At 41.9% G+C, this 15,245-nt stretch overlaps 1 protein-coding gene across 1 annotated transcript in view; it reads left to right on the top strand.

Moving 5' to 3' along the window:
• The first annotated feature begins 1,244 nt into the window (after positions 1 to 1,244).
• SLC9A4 (solute carrier family 9 member A4) overlaps positions 1,245 to 15,245 on the top strand; it is a 35,063-nt gene continuing 21,062 nt past the window's right edge. The window contains exons 1-4 of the mRNA XM_032997148.2: positions 1,245 to 1,521; positions 4,641 to 5,104; positions 10,475 to 10,734; positions 13,856 to 14,073. Coding sequence (XP_032853039.2) covers positions 1,260 to 1,521; positions 4,641 to 5,104; positions 10,475 to 10,734; positions 13,856 to 14,073 — 1,204 coding nt within the window. The 5' untranslated portion in view covers positions 1,245 to 1,259. The remainder of the gene's footprint in view (positions 1,522 to 4,640; positions 5,105 to 10,474; positions 10,735 to 13,855; positions 14,074 to 15,245) is intronic.

Below are 15,245 nucleotides of genomic sequence, written 5' to 3'. Positions count from 1 at the left end.
TTGTTGCCTTTTGCTTTGCACTACAGAGCATCCCAGGTGCACACACTGGATCCCTTTTCTACAGAAAGTCAAGGGGAAGATATTCTCCACCCATGAAGGGATACTCAGTCTGTGGGACCAGCTGGCCTGAAGGAATCCCCTCCCAAACACATGCAGTGTAGGTGTGGGGTCCTCAGCGCTAGTTGTTTTAGGGTACATTTTTGTTCTCACTAGTCTGCACTGTTTCCCAACACAACCAAATCAGCGGGCAATTTGAATAATTTGTCAGTAAATTAAATTTACTCGTTTCTAATGTATGTAATACAGGCTTTAGCAGCTTCTAACAACACTACTATGTTTGCACACTTTGTTAGCCTAACACTAAATGTGGTAGTTTTTGTGAAGGAGACAAGAGGCTGACCTTTTAAAAAAATGTGACATCAGGGTGAATGTTGGGTTGGAGGACAATGTGGTGATCCAGTAAATGCCTTGCTGGCATGAGTAAAACAAATGGCAAATACAGGGCAACTCAAGATCCAGTTTTAGGCAGGTGATGTGACTCAGACTTCCTCATTCTGTCGTTAGAATGCGCTAAATTACCTACGTGCATTTAAGAGAGAGAACACATTTCTAAACGAGGATGTAATTTGGGCGGGCCTCCACCAGATGTCCCTGCTGTAAGCCCTGCAGAGTCCATTTATTGACACACCGAGTCGTTTTGTTACCAGGTGAGACAGGAGCAGTGAGCAGTGCCAAGTGTGGTACCTGAGGTGCCAGTTGCACTGGGGAGGCAGAAGAGGAGTGAGGGCAGGAGAGGAAAGCCTAGAGCAGGCTCTCCTGCCTGCCCAGGGTGCCACCATCTCCCCTACCTGATGCTATTGTGCTGCGATTGCTGCCTGAATGGTATGCATTGCAACGTTTTTTATTTTATTTATTTATTTTTTTTTGACAGTGGAGAAAAAAAATCAGAGCGGCTGGATAAATAATGTAGTTGGAAAGGGCTTTTTATTCCTTAACAGGGTGATGCTGTGGCCAAGGTTTATCTGGGTCGGAGGAACCTGCAGAACCGGTATCTTCATACAAACTCCAGGTCTGTTTGTAACACAAGGAACAGGACAGGCACATTAGGGCTTTTAAAATGACCTCTAATAGGCAAATGAAGCAGCCCTGAGGAAGAAGCGGCTGTGGCTCAGCAGCGTGAATCCACAGGAGTGAGTGTTGCAAACCTTCATGCACCCACTATACGCTACATCTGTAATAAAACAGTCACAGCCCCAGACATGGGCTCTGCCGCGCTTGCACCCGCAAAGCTTCTCAGCTGGTTGCTGTTGCTGTTGAGTCTGGTGTGCTGTTCTGCTGCTGCTTATGTGGAGGAGCCCAACCCGAGCAAGGGTTTCTTGCCTCGCTATGAACCTGATCACGGGGGTGCTGTTGGCTCTTCACAAGATACGAGGCTACATGTTTTCACAGTGGACTATGACTATGTGCAGATTCCCTATGAAGTCACTCTTTGGATCCTCCTTGCCTCTCTTGCAAAAATAGGTAAGTAGAAAATGGGATCTTGGCTCCTCCTACCCTGGCAAGAAGTTAAAAACATACCATGTAGTCAAGTATCTTCCATGCATTTTTGTAGCTGGGATTGTTTTTACACCTTCTGCCCTCAAACGAACAGGTGTGTTCATTATCATGACAAAATTCCGCCTCTGAATGCTTCCATCTTAAGTAAATGTATTGTGACCTCTAACCCCCCTGTCTCTAGGGTTGTCTATGCTAGTGAGTGGCAACAAAGCTCCCCTACACAGTGCTGTCCATCCCTTTTCCTAGTCTTTAAAGATCACAAGATATCAGAATTTACAACCTGCCACAGCTGTAGAAGTCTGTAACACCAGACTGAGACTTCAAGCGTATTGAATTCAGGTGAGAAAATTGGGAAGAATTCCTCCATTGTGCAAATAATAGGAAACATTTCCCTGTGAGTCTTTGTTTTACACGTTTTCTGTTTAAAGTGGCTCAGAAAGTAATACCAGAGGAGAGGGACTGACAGTCTAAGAGGATGTAGGTCATCAGAGATGTAGGGTGAGTGCCTTTTGTATACATACCGATACACCTAGCTTCTGTTAGAGCTCTAGGTAGGTATCTGAATGAAGACAGACTACTCATGGAGAAGTAGGGGCTGCAATTAACATAGCAAAAGTCTTACACGTTTGCATGGCTGGGCTGAAATTATTTTGACCGCTCAGAATTAATGTAACAATATCAAATAAATGAAGAAGATAGTAACAATGTGAAGAGCTGCACACGCGATCTCCCTGTCCTTTTGAACTTTCCATGGGATTTTCAAACATTGCTATAGAACAGGCTGGCAGGTGGGGCTGGTGATTTTCTGGAGGTAGCCTGAAGATAAACATTTTTTATGTCATAGTCACGCAATTGCCAAAAATCATTACTGCTGGCCATGATTTGCCAGTTTCATAATAGCTGATGATCTCAATACAATTCCTATAAACAAATGTCTTCACTGCTAACATAATAATAAAATTTTTCACAAATCAAATTTGTTGTTATGGCATCAGCAGAGTGTGTTAGCAGTGAGCCTATTGATCAATTGCTTTATTCACCATCCATAAAAGCACAGGACTTGCCATATGGCACATCTACTCAATATTCTTGTTTTGAGCAAGAAATAGATACTTCAGAAGAAACTTTAGAAGAACTGTGTGATGCCTCCCAAGCAGACCTGCTCCTTAGCTGGGAGTTTTCAAATAATACTCTTTTATGAGTGAAAAGTGTGGAGCTGCTGACTTCAAATCTACTTGGAAGAAAGAGCCAGCCTGAATAATTTGGTTACCCAGAGAAGATGATTTCCAAAGTATTAAAAATTTTCAGTGCTTTATTCAGGTATTATTTTTGTTTCTGGATTTCAAGATTTCAGGGTGGGAAATATTTCTGAGGTCTTGAAAGGCAAAACAATCTCCTTATTATGTAAAACTGACAGAAGACTTGAACATGATTTTTTAATTAAAAAAGGAGATGAGTAATGTTAAGATCTTAACATATCTTTTGGTAAGAACAGTGTCCCAAATAATTATTTTAAATCTCATAAAAATATTTTTATTTGCCTTTACTTTTGTTAATTTGAGAGTCACAGAAATGCAGTCATGGCATTAGCTTCTAGAGTTATGGGATGACGGTTGACCTAGCTTCAGGCATGAAGACATAGCCATTGGTTATATAGATTTCTTAGTCTGCCTCATTCTCATTCTTGTAAACTCTGTAAAACTCCTTACATTTCTAGGAGAAGCACCTCTCGTTCGCAGTATGATTACACAGTTCCTGGTATAGCGACTAGATGAGCCATTGCTCATACTGTCATCATAGTATTGGTATCAGTATTTCTGTCAAATGGGAAGAATTATATGAACGCAGCTGCAGTAGTAGTGTATCAAGGTGGGGCAGGAGGAGATTGACACCCCCAGTATTTATATGGTAAGTGTAGCCTTTTCTCTGCAAAACAGCTTGGCTACATCTACGCTTGTAAACTAACAAGCACCCCATCAGAAAGCTCTGTGTGACAGTCCATGCCACACCAGTGTTGGTGTGCTCCTCCTCAGCTCTGGCCCACGTTGACAAGCCTTCTTCTCCCAGGCACTGCCCAGGCAGACGGTGGGCCAGGAACTGCTCCCTCAGGTAGTTTGGATGTGACCACTTCTTGCTGGGGCAGAGAAGAGGATTTGGCTCTACAGATGCAAGCTGAACTTCTCTGCTTGGAAAAGTCTTTGAACTGCTTCATTTGCTAGTGTAGACTCAGCTTTTATTCTAGTGAGGAAAAAAGTCCCTTAGGACTCATTATTTTCTCAGATATTTGATGGCTGCTGGTAGTCCCTTCAGCTCTGCTGAAATCACTGGTTTTGTTTAGTAAACTAACTCATAAAGTTCTTTAGGAACAACAGTTTTCCCAGAAAGGCAAGTTTAAACAGCTTGTACAAAGCCTTCTGCTACTGTGGCTTGATTCCTGCTGCTTTGGATATTTTGTTCATGAGTACTCACTCCCTCTGTCTGTGGATCACCTGGAGCCCATGCAATGCTGCAGGGGAGCGCTGGAGGTGGAGGGAGCTGAGCAGACTGTGGCATCTGAGCTGCTCCCTGCTCCCTTGGGCATCTCCTGGTTCCCGGTCAGCCCAATTCCAGCAGGAGCTCTGCAGCCAGGGACCCTCCTTGGCACTGGGGGGACCTGCCTTCGAACCTGCAGCCAGGGATGGGGGTCCCTGAGATGGGGGGACAATGCAGTGCCTCAGAGGTTTGGCAGTAGCGGTTGGGCAGCAAGAATTCCTGAAGAATATTTTCTTTCCAAATTGTGGAAAGAACTTTTCGAAGAGGTTTCTGCATTCTTATAAGTGGAGCTTAGACTCAGGCGCACTTGCTCAGAAATCAAGAGCTGTGGAGGGAGAAGAGAAGAGATTCATGGCCAAACTCTACCCCTGCTTTAGTGACACAAGTCCGGGAATATTTAATTTTGAAGGGAACATTACTGCCTGTTTTTACATTCATAATTCTAAGAGCAAAACCTGTCTATCTGAAGACAAAGTATTCAAAGACAGGCAAACTTCTGTATGACATCAGGCTAATTTAAGCTTGAATAACACCCTAATGTTTTACTCAAGGTTTCCATATCTATCACCGATTACCAAGACTGATGCCTGAAAGCTGCATCCTGATTGCCATTGGAGCAGCAGTAGGAGCGATCATCTTTGCTTCTGACCACAAATCTCCACCAGTGATGAACACAAGTATCTACTTCTTATATCTTCTTCCACCCATTGTCCTGGAGGAAGGTTATTTCATGCCGACTCGCCCATTTTTTGAAAATTTGGGGTCCATCCTATGGTGGTCTGTGCTGGGAGCTCTGCTCAACTCATTTGGGATTGGCCTCTCCCTCTACGGAGTCTGCCAGATCGAAGCCTTTGGCCTGACTGACCTGAACCTGCTGCAGAACCTGCTCTTTGGCAGCATGATTTCAGCTGTGGATCCTGTGGCAGCTCTGGTAGTTTTTGAAGAAGCCTCTGTTAATGAGCAGCTTTACATGATGATCTTTGGAGAGTCATTGCTAAATGATGGCATAACTGTGGTGAGTTTCTTTTCACTCCTTGTCTTCCCCTCTTTGGGCTCTTGTGGTGTGTAGGGTTATTGGGCACAGAGGAAGAGCAGCTCTGAGGAGATCCTAGATGCACCATTTATTCTATGGATACTCCACTCCATTACACACCAGTATTTGTAATGTCCGTAAAGATTATGTTGTATATTAATTCTTTCAAAAACATTGGTTTAGAGCTGCTGGAAGAGAGGAGCATACATATACACATTAGACATCACATCTTGTTCTTGTACTCACTGAAGTAAATGGATAAGATAGAGCTGATTTTGCTGGCAGGATCAGTATAAGCCCTAGGAATGTTCTTGACATTGTGCAAGCGAATGAACAGAAAATTGTACTGCTTATAGACTGAAGGTAGCAGGGGTAAAAAATACAGGAGACCCTGCCTTGTCACATGTCTTAGAGAGATCCTTCTGAAAAAAAAAAAAAAAAAAAAAAAGCCAGATGTGGACAACCTCTGGAGGCCACAGTCCTTCCTCCAGCCCCTTCTAGGAAGTTCCCCAGAGACCTTAGTCAGGAATTCCAAAATCCACTAATAACTTTGCATAACTCTCTTTCTATCAGTATAAAAATTGACACTTGACAAATGTTCACCTTTCTTGGCTGTCTAGTCTCAAGTGGCCTGAAACAATGCTTCTGGAATAAGAGAGATTTTTTTTTTTGTTTGTTTGTTTTTTTTTGTGTTTTTTTTTTTGTTGTTTTTTTGTTTTTTTGTTTTTTTTAATAAGAAAAGAGTGTTTTTACAGAGCTCCTATTGCTAATACTTTTAATCTTTTCTCATTAGTTCTACTAAAACTTGGAGCAACCTGAAATTCTAGCTGTAAACCACAAGTGACAAAAATACTTAAAACATGCCTGTTTTTCAAGGAAGAAATTTCAAGCAGGAAATTCATTGCTCAGAAACCAACAAGACTGCTCATGCGCAGCAAGTTAACTGCAGGTTAAGGAGTTCTACTAGATAAGATCTTTACAGAATTAAAATCACAAGAATCTAAACCACATAAAAACTGTTCAAATACTGTTATACATGAGGTACAGCACAGCTTAGACTCGTAAAATCTGTACAGAGTTCATTGCTGAAAGGCTTTGTGGGAGAAGTGCAGTTTATGAGTAACACAAAAGGGAAAAGGTATGAAGTAAGTTCTGGCAGCCACAGCCTATTGATCATAAATCCTTCCTCTTGGTGGATCAGAGATGTAGGGCTGATGTAGAACTAAGGGACAAATGTTACTTAACTTTATATGCAAACTGCGTATGTGTTATAGTTGTAACAACAAAAAAAATCCCCAGTGCACCTATCATTTCCACTTGTTTTTTTGGTTCTTCACGTGCAGGCCTCAAAAAAGTAACACCTCTTCCTCACCCTGGAAGGGCTTGTTTCATCCTTTTTTTGACTGGCTCTCTACCTTGCCTTCCCTTTGTTCCCAGCTGTTATTTATGATATGGGTCCAACTCATGATGGTATTTACCTGAGCTTTCAGTCAGCATCCTGTTACAGCATAAATGTGTAGTGACAGAAAGCCTTTAAAAACAGTGGTATTTAGGCATTCCTCAGCAGTGCTAGGTGTGTGAGTAAAAGAGATGAAAGGGCTGTGCATGAGGTGTATTGGCTACACCACTGTGAGTTCCCTTTGCCTCATGCGCCCTCATCTTTGGGGCTTTCAGTTTGTCAGGTCCTGTGGATGCATCTCTGCATCATCCACCTTGCATCCATTTTCTGGGCATTCAAGTTTTCAGAATGTCTATCTGTCTTCATGTCTGAGAAGACTGAAGCATTTGTCACCTGGATGGAACCCCATAGGTGGCTTTCTCCTCTCTGATACCCTACTTGCTTTTTAAAAGGTTTTAAAACTTTTTATCTCAGGTGTTCTATCTTGCTGTTTCCTCCCTGTTTCTTTCTTAACCGTTTCCTTTGTGTTAGCTCTATGTGTTTAGAAAGATAATATCACCAAGATATTTTAAGCACACATATTTTTTGGTTGTTTAAATACAAATATCCCCTGGTTCTCTCCAGTCTGCTTATCAGCTTGAACATTTTTTTCCCCAGCAGGAAACACTGGCATGAATTTTGCAGAACTTGTGTGTTACATTTGAAACAACAGTAACTCCCTCTCCTATATTTAGTTCAATACCCTGATATAAAAAATTTGCAAAATAACAGACTGTAGAATTAGGATGATGATTTAGGAGTTATGCCTTTGACTTAAGGGACTGGGACAAAAGTGGGTAATTTACTGGTTTATACTCATTTGTACTTTTTCCTGTTCTCCTCAGTAGGGCCATGTCTGTGGGTGGAACAAGAAGGTTTCAGGTCCTGTTAACTGCTTCTTTTCCCAGTTGCTTCTGAGCAGACTATTAGCATCAGGATAGAGCATACAGCGACAGGACTGGTTCTAGCATGTATCATACATTAGTGGAGTTTCAAAGCCTGGTTCAGAACAGTAATGTTGGTAAATCCAGTGAAGATTTCATTCAAAACTCAACAGAGGTGGAGGATTCTGACTTTGCTGCAAAGTGTTTCAGGCACCTGCAGCTTTGCTCCCACATACGCACAGACAATTTCTGTCTCAGCAGGAGCTAAGCACCTGTGTGCATCAGGAAATAGGATATTTCCCCTGACTAATTAATCACCGAGGCTTGATTTTAGAAACACTGAGAACACTTACACATCATGCTGCACTCACAATGAAGTGGCAGTGACTTTTCTCTATTGGTGCCCTCTCTTCTTTGTATGCAGTAGCAGAGCAATTAAAAAAATATACTGCATGATGAAGACCCAAGTAAAACTAATTTCTTTATTTAAGGGGATTTGAATTTACCTCTCTGATGTCACTGAGGAAGGATTTGACCACTGGGATGTATGGGTGCATGAGAAGAACAAGGGAGATATTCCCTGCTCCTGCTGTTGAAGCTGACCCACTGTGTTTAGAATTAAATTAAGTGCATGTGGTCAGAAAGAGTTATCAGGGTGGAAAGAAAGAGCTATCAAGGCTGCCTGTGTTGGTGGTTAAGGCAGTCACTTGAAAATCTTTTTTCTACTGCTTCTGATGTGGTTGGTACGTGAAAAGTTTGTATCATACAGACAGCTGAAGCAGGGACCAGTCCCAGGGGAGGTCCCCTGTGGGTGACAGTGCCGTGCCGTGCCGTCTCTTCCCCTCCCTGGCTCTAACAGCCACCCAGTGGTACACCACTACACGGGAATATCCTCTCCAAAAACCCCAAAGCATGACGTTATCAGAATTGTTAAATGAGGCCAACAATCAATCCACCCCTTCTTTTTGAGTGAACAAAGGCATCCTAAGCTGATTCGGGCTTTCCTACCATATAAAGAATTATAGTACTCAATTTACTGGCATAAACACTGCAGTGTAACTTAGCTGAGCAGCAGTTACATGGACCCTTACATGTATGACACAGTGCAGGATGTTGTACAGAACAGTTTGCTCCCACAAAGCATGCTACCAAAAAATGGATATTATATCATCTTTCCATAATTTCCATTTTAATGCCAATTCAGTTATACTATATAGACACTTTGGGAACTAGAAAAAGAGATAAAACCTTACTAAGTCATCTGCTGAGGATAATTCACTTTATTCGTAAGTCAACATAGATTAATGCCTTGGTATCTTTTATGAAGAATCACAAGTCTTAGGAAGAGGTTGAAGTCTGCAAGAAAGGGGGGGACAAAGAGAAAACAGGCTTTGTAATTAAAAGCTATATGGTAGGTACAGTAAGGTTTACTTGCTGTGGAGATACAAACCCTCTTTTCCTTATCTGCCACATTTCATACATACTCATCGGGAAAAGCAGCTCTGGGTATTTTCTCACATGAAGCATTTTGTTGTGCTTTGTATGTCTCTTAGAAATATTAGCAATGAGCTTCTTGGAGAACAGGCTGTGTGATAGCTCAAGGTCATATGTTCCCAGCAGCAATTTAAGATTAGATAGTAGCTGGGGAATCATTATTATCCTAATGAGCTTGACTCTTCTACCTGCAAATATCTGCTTTAATCTTCTTAATAGCCTTCTGGATTTAACTATATGAAGAAGAAAGACCAAAGAAAACCAGATAAGACAAATTATTTTGGTCCACTTTGTGTTTTTGAACTAATGTTTTGGTGCAACAGCTTTGGAGAGCTGGTGTCTTTAGATGTTCCCCAAATACTCTTGAAAAATGAAAGGTGACTTTCATATGCTATACACTCCCTGTAAACAGATCTGACAGGACTTAATGTTAACCTGCTCTCAGCAACCTCTAAGACCTTTTTATTACTACACTACTCATTGCTGTGGAAACTTTCTATTAGTTTCTAAAAGGTGGATGAAAGTGGAGCATACTGAAGATTTTTCATCACTAATTTCTGCAGAAAATAAATTATTGATAATAGAAGTGTGCTAAACTTATCTGTTCTAAAATGAATGAAATCATCTTACAGACCAAATTATGTAGCAATGTAGAAAATAGAGTCTTTTTTTTTTTTTTTTCTAATCTGACATTATTTTATTTTTATTTTTGTAATTTTGAGCTTTCTGGTCAAAATATATGTGTGAAGGATCTTTAGGCCGTTTAGAGTGCTACAGCTTTTGGTTCCACTTTGATATTGACACAGAGTTCCTGGAAAGGAGGTTAAGTGGCATCAACCCCAAAACATGTGAGACTAGGGAGGCTGTATGTATCTAGCTAGAGACAATGTGTAGCTGAGTCTCTCATTTTCCTTTCCCTTCCCTTTCCTCTCCTGCTTCCTTTTCCATTCCCAGTGATGTTTCATGATTTTCATGTGTCAAGTACTATGGAAAAACATTTAGCGTTCCAGCCTACCTACTGAAGTGTGCCCAGTCTACTGATCATACAGACAGCCTAAATGGTATTTAAATCAAAAGTGTGATTTTAGTCCCTGCCCTGCTCCATTCTGAGTCAGAAAGAGAATGTGAAGGGGATAGACTGTGGTTGGTAAGGTATCCAGCTGGGCTTTCAACATCTGTTACAAAGACCAATAATTAAGTGTACCTTCAGAAAGCAAAAAAGCACGAATATTTTTCAGTTATTTCGATTGCATTTGATCCCCCAGAGTTTTAGTCTTATTACATAACCATCTACCCTGCTTTTTTTAGTTTCTTTTTTTTTTTTTTTTTTTTTTTTTGCTATTTTTTGGGACACTTAACAGACCCTTAATTCTGGGACTTGTTAAGAACCAGTTGAGATTTCAACTGTTACTTTGCTGAGCTGTCTAAAGTAATTTCAGGCACATATATACACACACACAAACCCCGCTATGAAATGAGTAAGCCTTCCAGGTTCAGAAAGATGCCTGACTGCTGTCTCCTTTTTTTCACCCATAGGTTTTATATAACATCTTCATCGCCTTCACCCAGATGCACAGGTACGAAGAAATCGAATCGATTGATGTCTTTGCTGGCTTCGCTCGCTTCTTCGTGGTGGGGCTGGGTGGCGTGTTGTTTGGCATCGTCTTTGGATTCGTTTCAGCCCTCATGACTCGATTCACCCACAACGTTTCTGCTATCGAACCCCTGCTGGTCTTCATGTTCAGCTACCTGTCATACTTGTCCGCTGAAACCCTTTACATCTCGGGCATTTTGGCGTAAGTATCCCTTCTGACTTTTTGGGTGCGCTCTCAAGGGAAGTGGCATTGTTTTGAGGAGGTGGTTTGCTCGAGGTTGGTCCAATACAGGCATTTTCAGTCTCTGGCCTAGACATCTTCAGCGGATGGCTTCTAAGGGATCTGTCAAATGCAACAGTAACTGGGAACAGCAAACCCACAGTCAGCATAGGCATAGATGTACTACTGGGGAGTGCATATCTGCTCTGAAATTTTTTTACATTTTTGCCCATTGGAAAAAATCCTGCAAGCTGTGGGTAAAATGACTAGTGCTGCCACCGCCTGGCTGCTACCTCCGATTAGATCAGCAGAAGGAATGATTTGATAACAGATCATTGTATCTGTATTTATTTCTAGGCAGCATCACCATCAGCTTACAAGAGAGCTGAAAAGTAATGAGTATGGAAAACCTAATAATGAATGTCAGAGTTCTTTCTTTTGCATACAGCTGTGAACATCAGCTCTAACACAATTTATTGGAATTACATTACATTTGAACAGCATCACTGGAACTGAAACTGGGCAAAACCAGCCAACCGAGAACTTTGAGCACATATGCATAAAAATACTCGTGTGTATGAATACTGACAATCATATTTAGCCTGATACTGGTGTCATGCTGGGGACTGCTTCCTTAAAGTGCTGTGAAGGCAGGGGTGCATGCTTCAGAGAGAAAGCTGGCAGGTCTATCAACCACAGTAAATGCGGAGAGGGTGAGTATTGTGGGAAGAAAAGAGGATGGCGCCAGGAAAGGAGTCTGAAGAGAAAGGAAGGAATAGGGCTGAGAGTGACAGGCTTTACGAGAAAGCTGCTGGTAGGTGAATTTCAGAGACACCACATCAAACAGCCCCTCAGGAGGGTAAAGTGTGAAGATACGGGGACCTGATGGTGGTAAATGTTCCAGCTAGTGCTGCTGGCTGCTGCGGGCTCAGTGCCCAGCTGGGGGGTGGCAGCAGCCTTGCATGGCCTATGTTGGCTCTGACTTTGCATGCTGGGTCTTGTGGACACTGGTGCTCCAGAAAGGAGCTCCCTTTATTGAGGACAAACCAGTTTAAACCTAACAAATGGGTGTGGCTGTTGATGTCCAGGCATGTGCATTTACTCACCTTCACTTGTCAAACCCTGATTTCATAGAATCACAGAATGGTTTGGGTCGGAAGGGACCTTTCAAGGTCATCTAGTCCAACTCCCTGCAATGAGCAGGGACATCTCCAACTCGATCAGGTTGCTCAGAGCCCCATCCAGCCTGATCTTGAATGTTTCCAGGGATGGGGTGGCATCTTGCACCTCTCTGAGCAACCTGTTCCAGGATTCCACCACCCTCGTTGTAAAAAATTTCTTCCTTGTATCTAGTCTAAATCTACCCTCTTTTATTTTAAAACCATTACCCCTTGCTTATCACAACAGGTGCTACTAAAAAGTTTGTCCCCACCTTTCTGATAGGCCCCCTTTAAGTACTGAAAGGCCACAATAAGGTCTCCCCAGAGCCCTCTCTTCTTCAGGCTGAACAACCCCAATGTGTTTAGCTTTAGAGCAGAATAAGCTTTGTAAAAACAACCTTTTCAGGGTGACCCTGGGAAGCAATATTTGAATATTTAACCACATTAAACAAGTAGTTGGACAGGAGATAAGTTTTTCTGAGCAATTAGACAAAGCAGACAAATCTTGTACTATGTTTTGCATATCCAACACATTTGCTGTGATTGAGGTGACTGGTGAATTTAGTTGAGCAGGGTTAGACCCAGTATGTGGTGAGCACTAATAACATATGGATCCTTTCCTACCTGCACTGCCCAAAATACTGCTTCCCTGACTGTTCGTTACACTAGTACACTAGACTACATAGCTCTTTTTTTTTTGCTTCTTATTTTCATTACAGTGCTGAAATTATTAGTAATAAAAGAATGTTAATATAATTGGGATTTATTATGCTTACTGCTTCATTAAGGAAATTATTGCTTGTTTTAGGGATGGGAACTTATTGTCACCTTTCTGAATTATTGAGGAATTCATTCATTTTTCACTTGGATCATGAAAGTCTATTATGTATGTGTCTCTGAAAGTCAACAGAATTAAACATTAATGCCTAATGGCCTTGTCTTAGAGTGTCCTTGGACCTGCTAAATATCTCAGCTCCACCAGAATACCCTTGAGATGTCTTCAGTGGAAATTAAATGAGCAGAAACTAGATGAAGGGTTATTTAATGTACAGTCAGTGTTCTATGAATTCACAGGTTTGGAAAAATATCATCACAAGAAGCCCCAAAAGACTAAAATAATATCAGTAGAAACTAGATAGATGATGGAATATGTTGCTAACATAGCATTCAACCTATCTATTACCTATGACTATGAAAAATTAAGGGGGGGAGAGGAAACCCCCTTTGGTAGGGCTGCTCAAAGACTACTGCTCTGTGCAATTGCTACCAACGTCTGTGCTGGGTCGCTGCTGATGCCTCTGGAGCAGATTTTAGTCTTCATCAACAGCCAAGAGGTGGAAAACATCCCTTTGCTTCCTTAGGCACGTTCCCCACAACCTGGGAGAAGGAAACCTCTGGAGGATAACAATTTCCCTCCCCTCTACAGCAATGGGCTGCTGTTGGTGGAGTCACTGAAGCTTACCTGGGGCTTGCTGATCAGGTTTGGCCACAGCCTACGACTACCACCATGTCCTCCCACCACCAGCTGAAAGGAGAAGATCACTAAGTGGAAGGTTACGTCTCTCTAACCGATCTGTCCGTAGGCTGGTACAAAACCAACTTACCCTTTGTTTGAGACTCAAATATTTGGTGCTTGGTGGTTGTGTGTTAGGCATTCAGGATAAAATGGACTTTGAACTGGAATGTGATGGCCTCACTTCCTCATCAGGAAAGCTGACTGGTTTGCTTCCTTTTTCCTGTATGCAAAATAGATTTGTAAAACTGAATGAAGATGCTCTTCTATCTGTTGAAATAGCTAACATTATTGAAGAAAAAATAATGCTTCTTGATATTAGGAAGGTCAGAGGCTGGTGATGGAGAATGCAGGTAACGAAGGCTGAGGTTGTTCTTAAAAGAAAAGAAAAACAGGTTGTGGCTGATCTCTGATGTTTTGCCTGGTACAGGATGACGGCATGTGCAGTGACGATGAAAAAATACGTGGAGGAGAATGTTTCCCAGAATTCCTATACCACAATAAAATATTTCATGAAGATGCTGAGCAGTGTCAGTGAGACCCTGATTTTCATGTTCATGGGAGTGTCTACAGTGGGGAAAAACCACGAGTGGAACTGGGCCTTCATTTGCTTCACTCTGTTCTTCTGCCTCATTTGGCGGACACTGAGTAAGTCAGCTTTTGGGGACAATATGATCTCCATCTCTGAGAGAAACCCTTTGGTGCAAAAGTGTGTTAGAAAAGTCTGTGCAGGCTGGTATAACCACTTTCATAATGAATTTACTAAGCATATTTTACTGACAAGTTAATTTCACAAATCTACACATGGAAAAAAGGGAGGAAAAAAAATCCAAACAAATCTGAATGCCAGTCTCCAAGCACAGACTTTATGTAGGTAAGAATGGAATATTTTAAGCAAAATTAAAATATTATCATGATTATGCCTATATATATGTGCTGATATCTTAGTTAACTATATGCCCTTGGGTAAGTGGGCTTCGTAATGATTTAATTGCACACTGTAATTAACTTACTAATTAGATAATGTACATCACCACACTTCTGCTGCTATAACACTACAGGTCCTGGGCCAGGGGTGCCAGTGGCATTGAAAAAGAGGGAAGGTGAAAATTAACACTGATAGATAATTGACAGACACTCTATTTCCTTCCTTATAGCACATATAGGCCAACCACACTATGCTACTGCTCCTCTCAAGTCAGCTCTGAAGTTTTAAACTGCTAGCAAAGAGTGCCTGTTTGAAATTACTCCATTTCTACACACACTATCTCCCATTCCTGCAAAGGTCTCCTATTCCCTAATCTGTGAGACTGAGGTACCTCCAGCATGAGCAGGGCAGTTTATACATGGTGTCACACAAACTGTGGGATGCAATTTCACATCTTATTCTAATGTCCAGGATGGGTTGACAGTAATGTTGAAAAAGGAGAAGTTATAAGAAGGCTGATGGTGTTCTGGAGGTGGTAGCAGTCCTGGCACTGACTTTCTGCACAAGCTGCTCTTGTGCCTGTTAGACAACTTACTGCAACTGTGGAAGTGGAGAGGCAAAACATTGCCATCTTCTCCCTCATTTACTAGTACCATCCAGCCAAACATTCTAAGAAGGAATGGCCTACAGGTCAGACCAACCCTCTAGCAGCGTCTTCAGTGGAGCCTGCAGAAGATGCTAAATAGGACAGGCTTGCAAGCCTGGCCACCGTCTGAGCTCTGCTCACCTCCTACTTCCTCAGCATCTACAGTCCTTGTGTTAGGGATGGGAGAGGGTACACTCCTTGCCTGCGATAAACAAGGGGCTGGTTTGGTCCTGTTGCCCATGAATT

Source organism: Tyto alba, unplaced genomic scaffold (assembly GCF_018691265.1).
Source record: "Tyto alba isolate M040663 unplaced genomic scaffold, T.alba_DEE_v4.0 Super-Scaffold_45, whole genome shotgun sequence".
Classification (NCBI taxonomy): Eukaryota; Metazoa; Chordata; class Aves; order Strigiformes; family Tytonidae; genus Tyto; species Tyto alba.
This window is presented reverse-complemented; position numbering and strand designations above follow the sequence as displayed.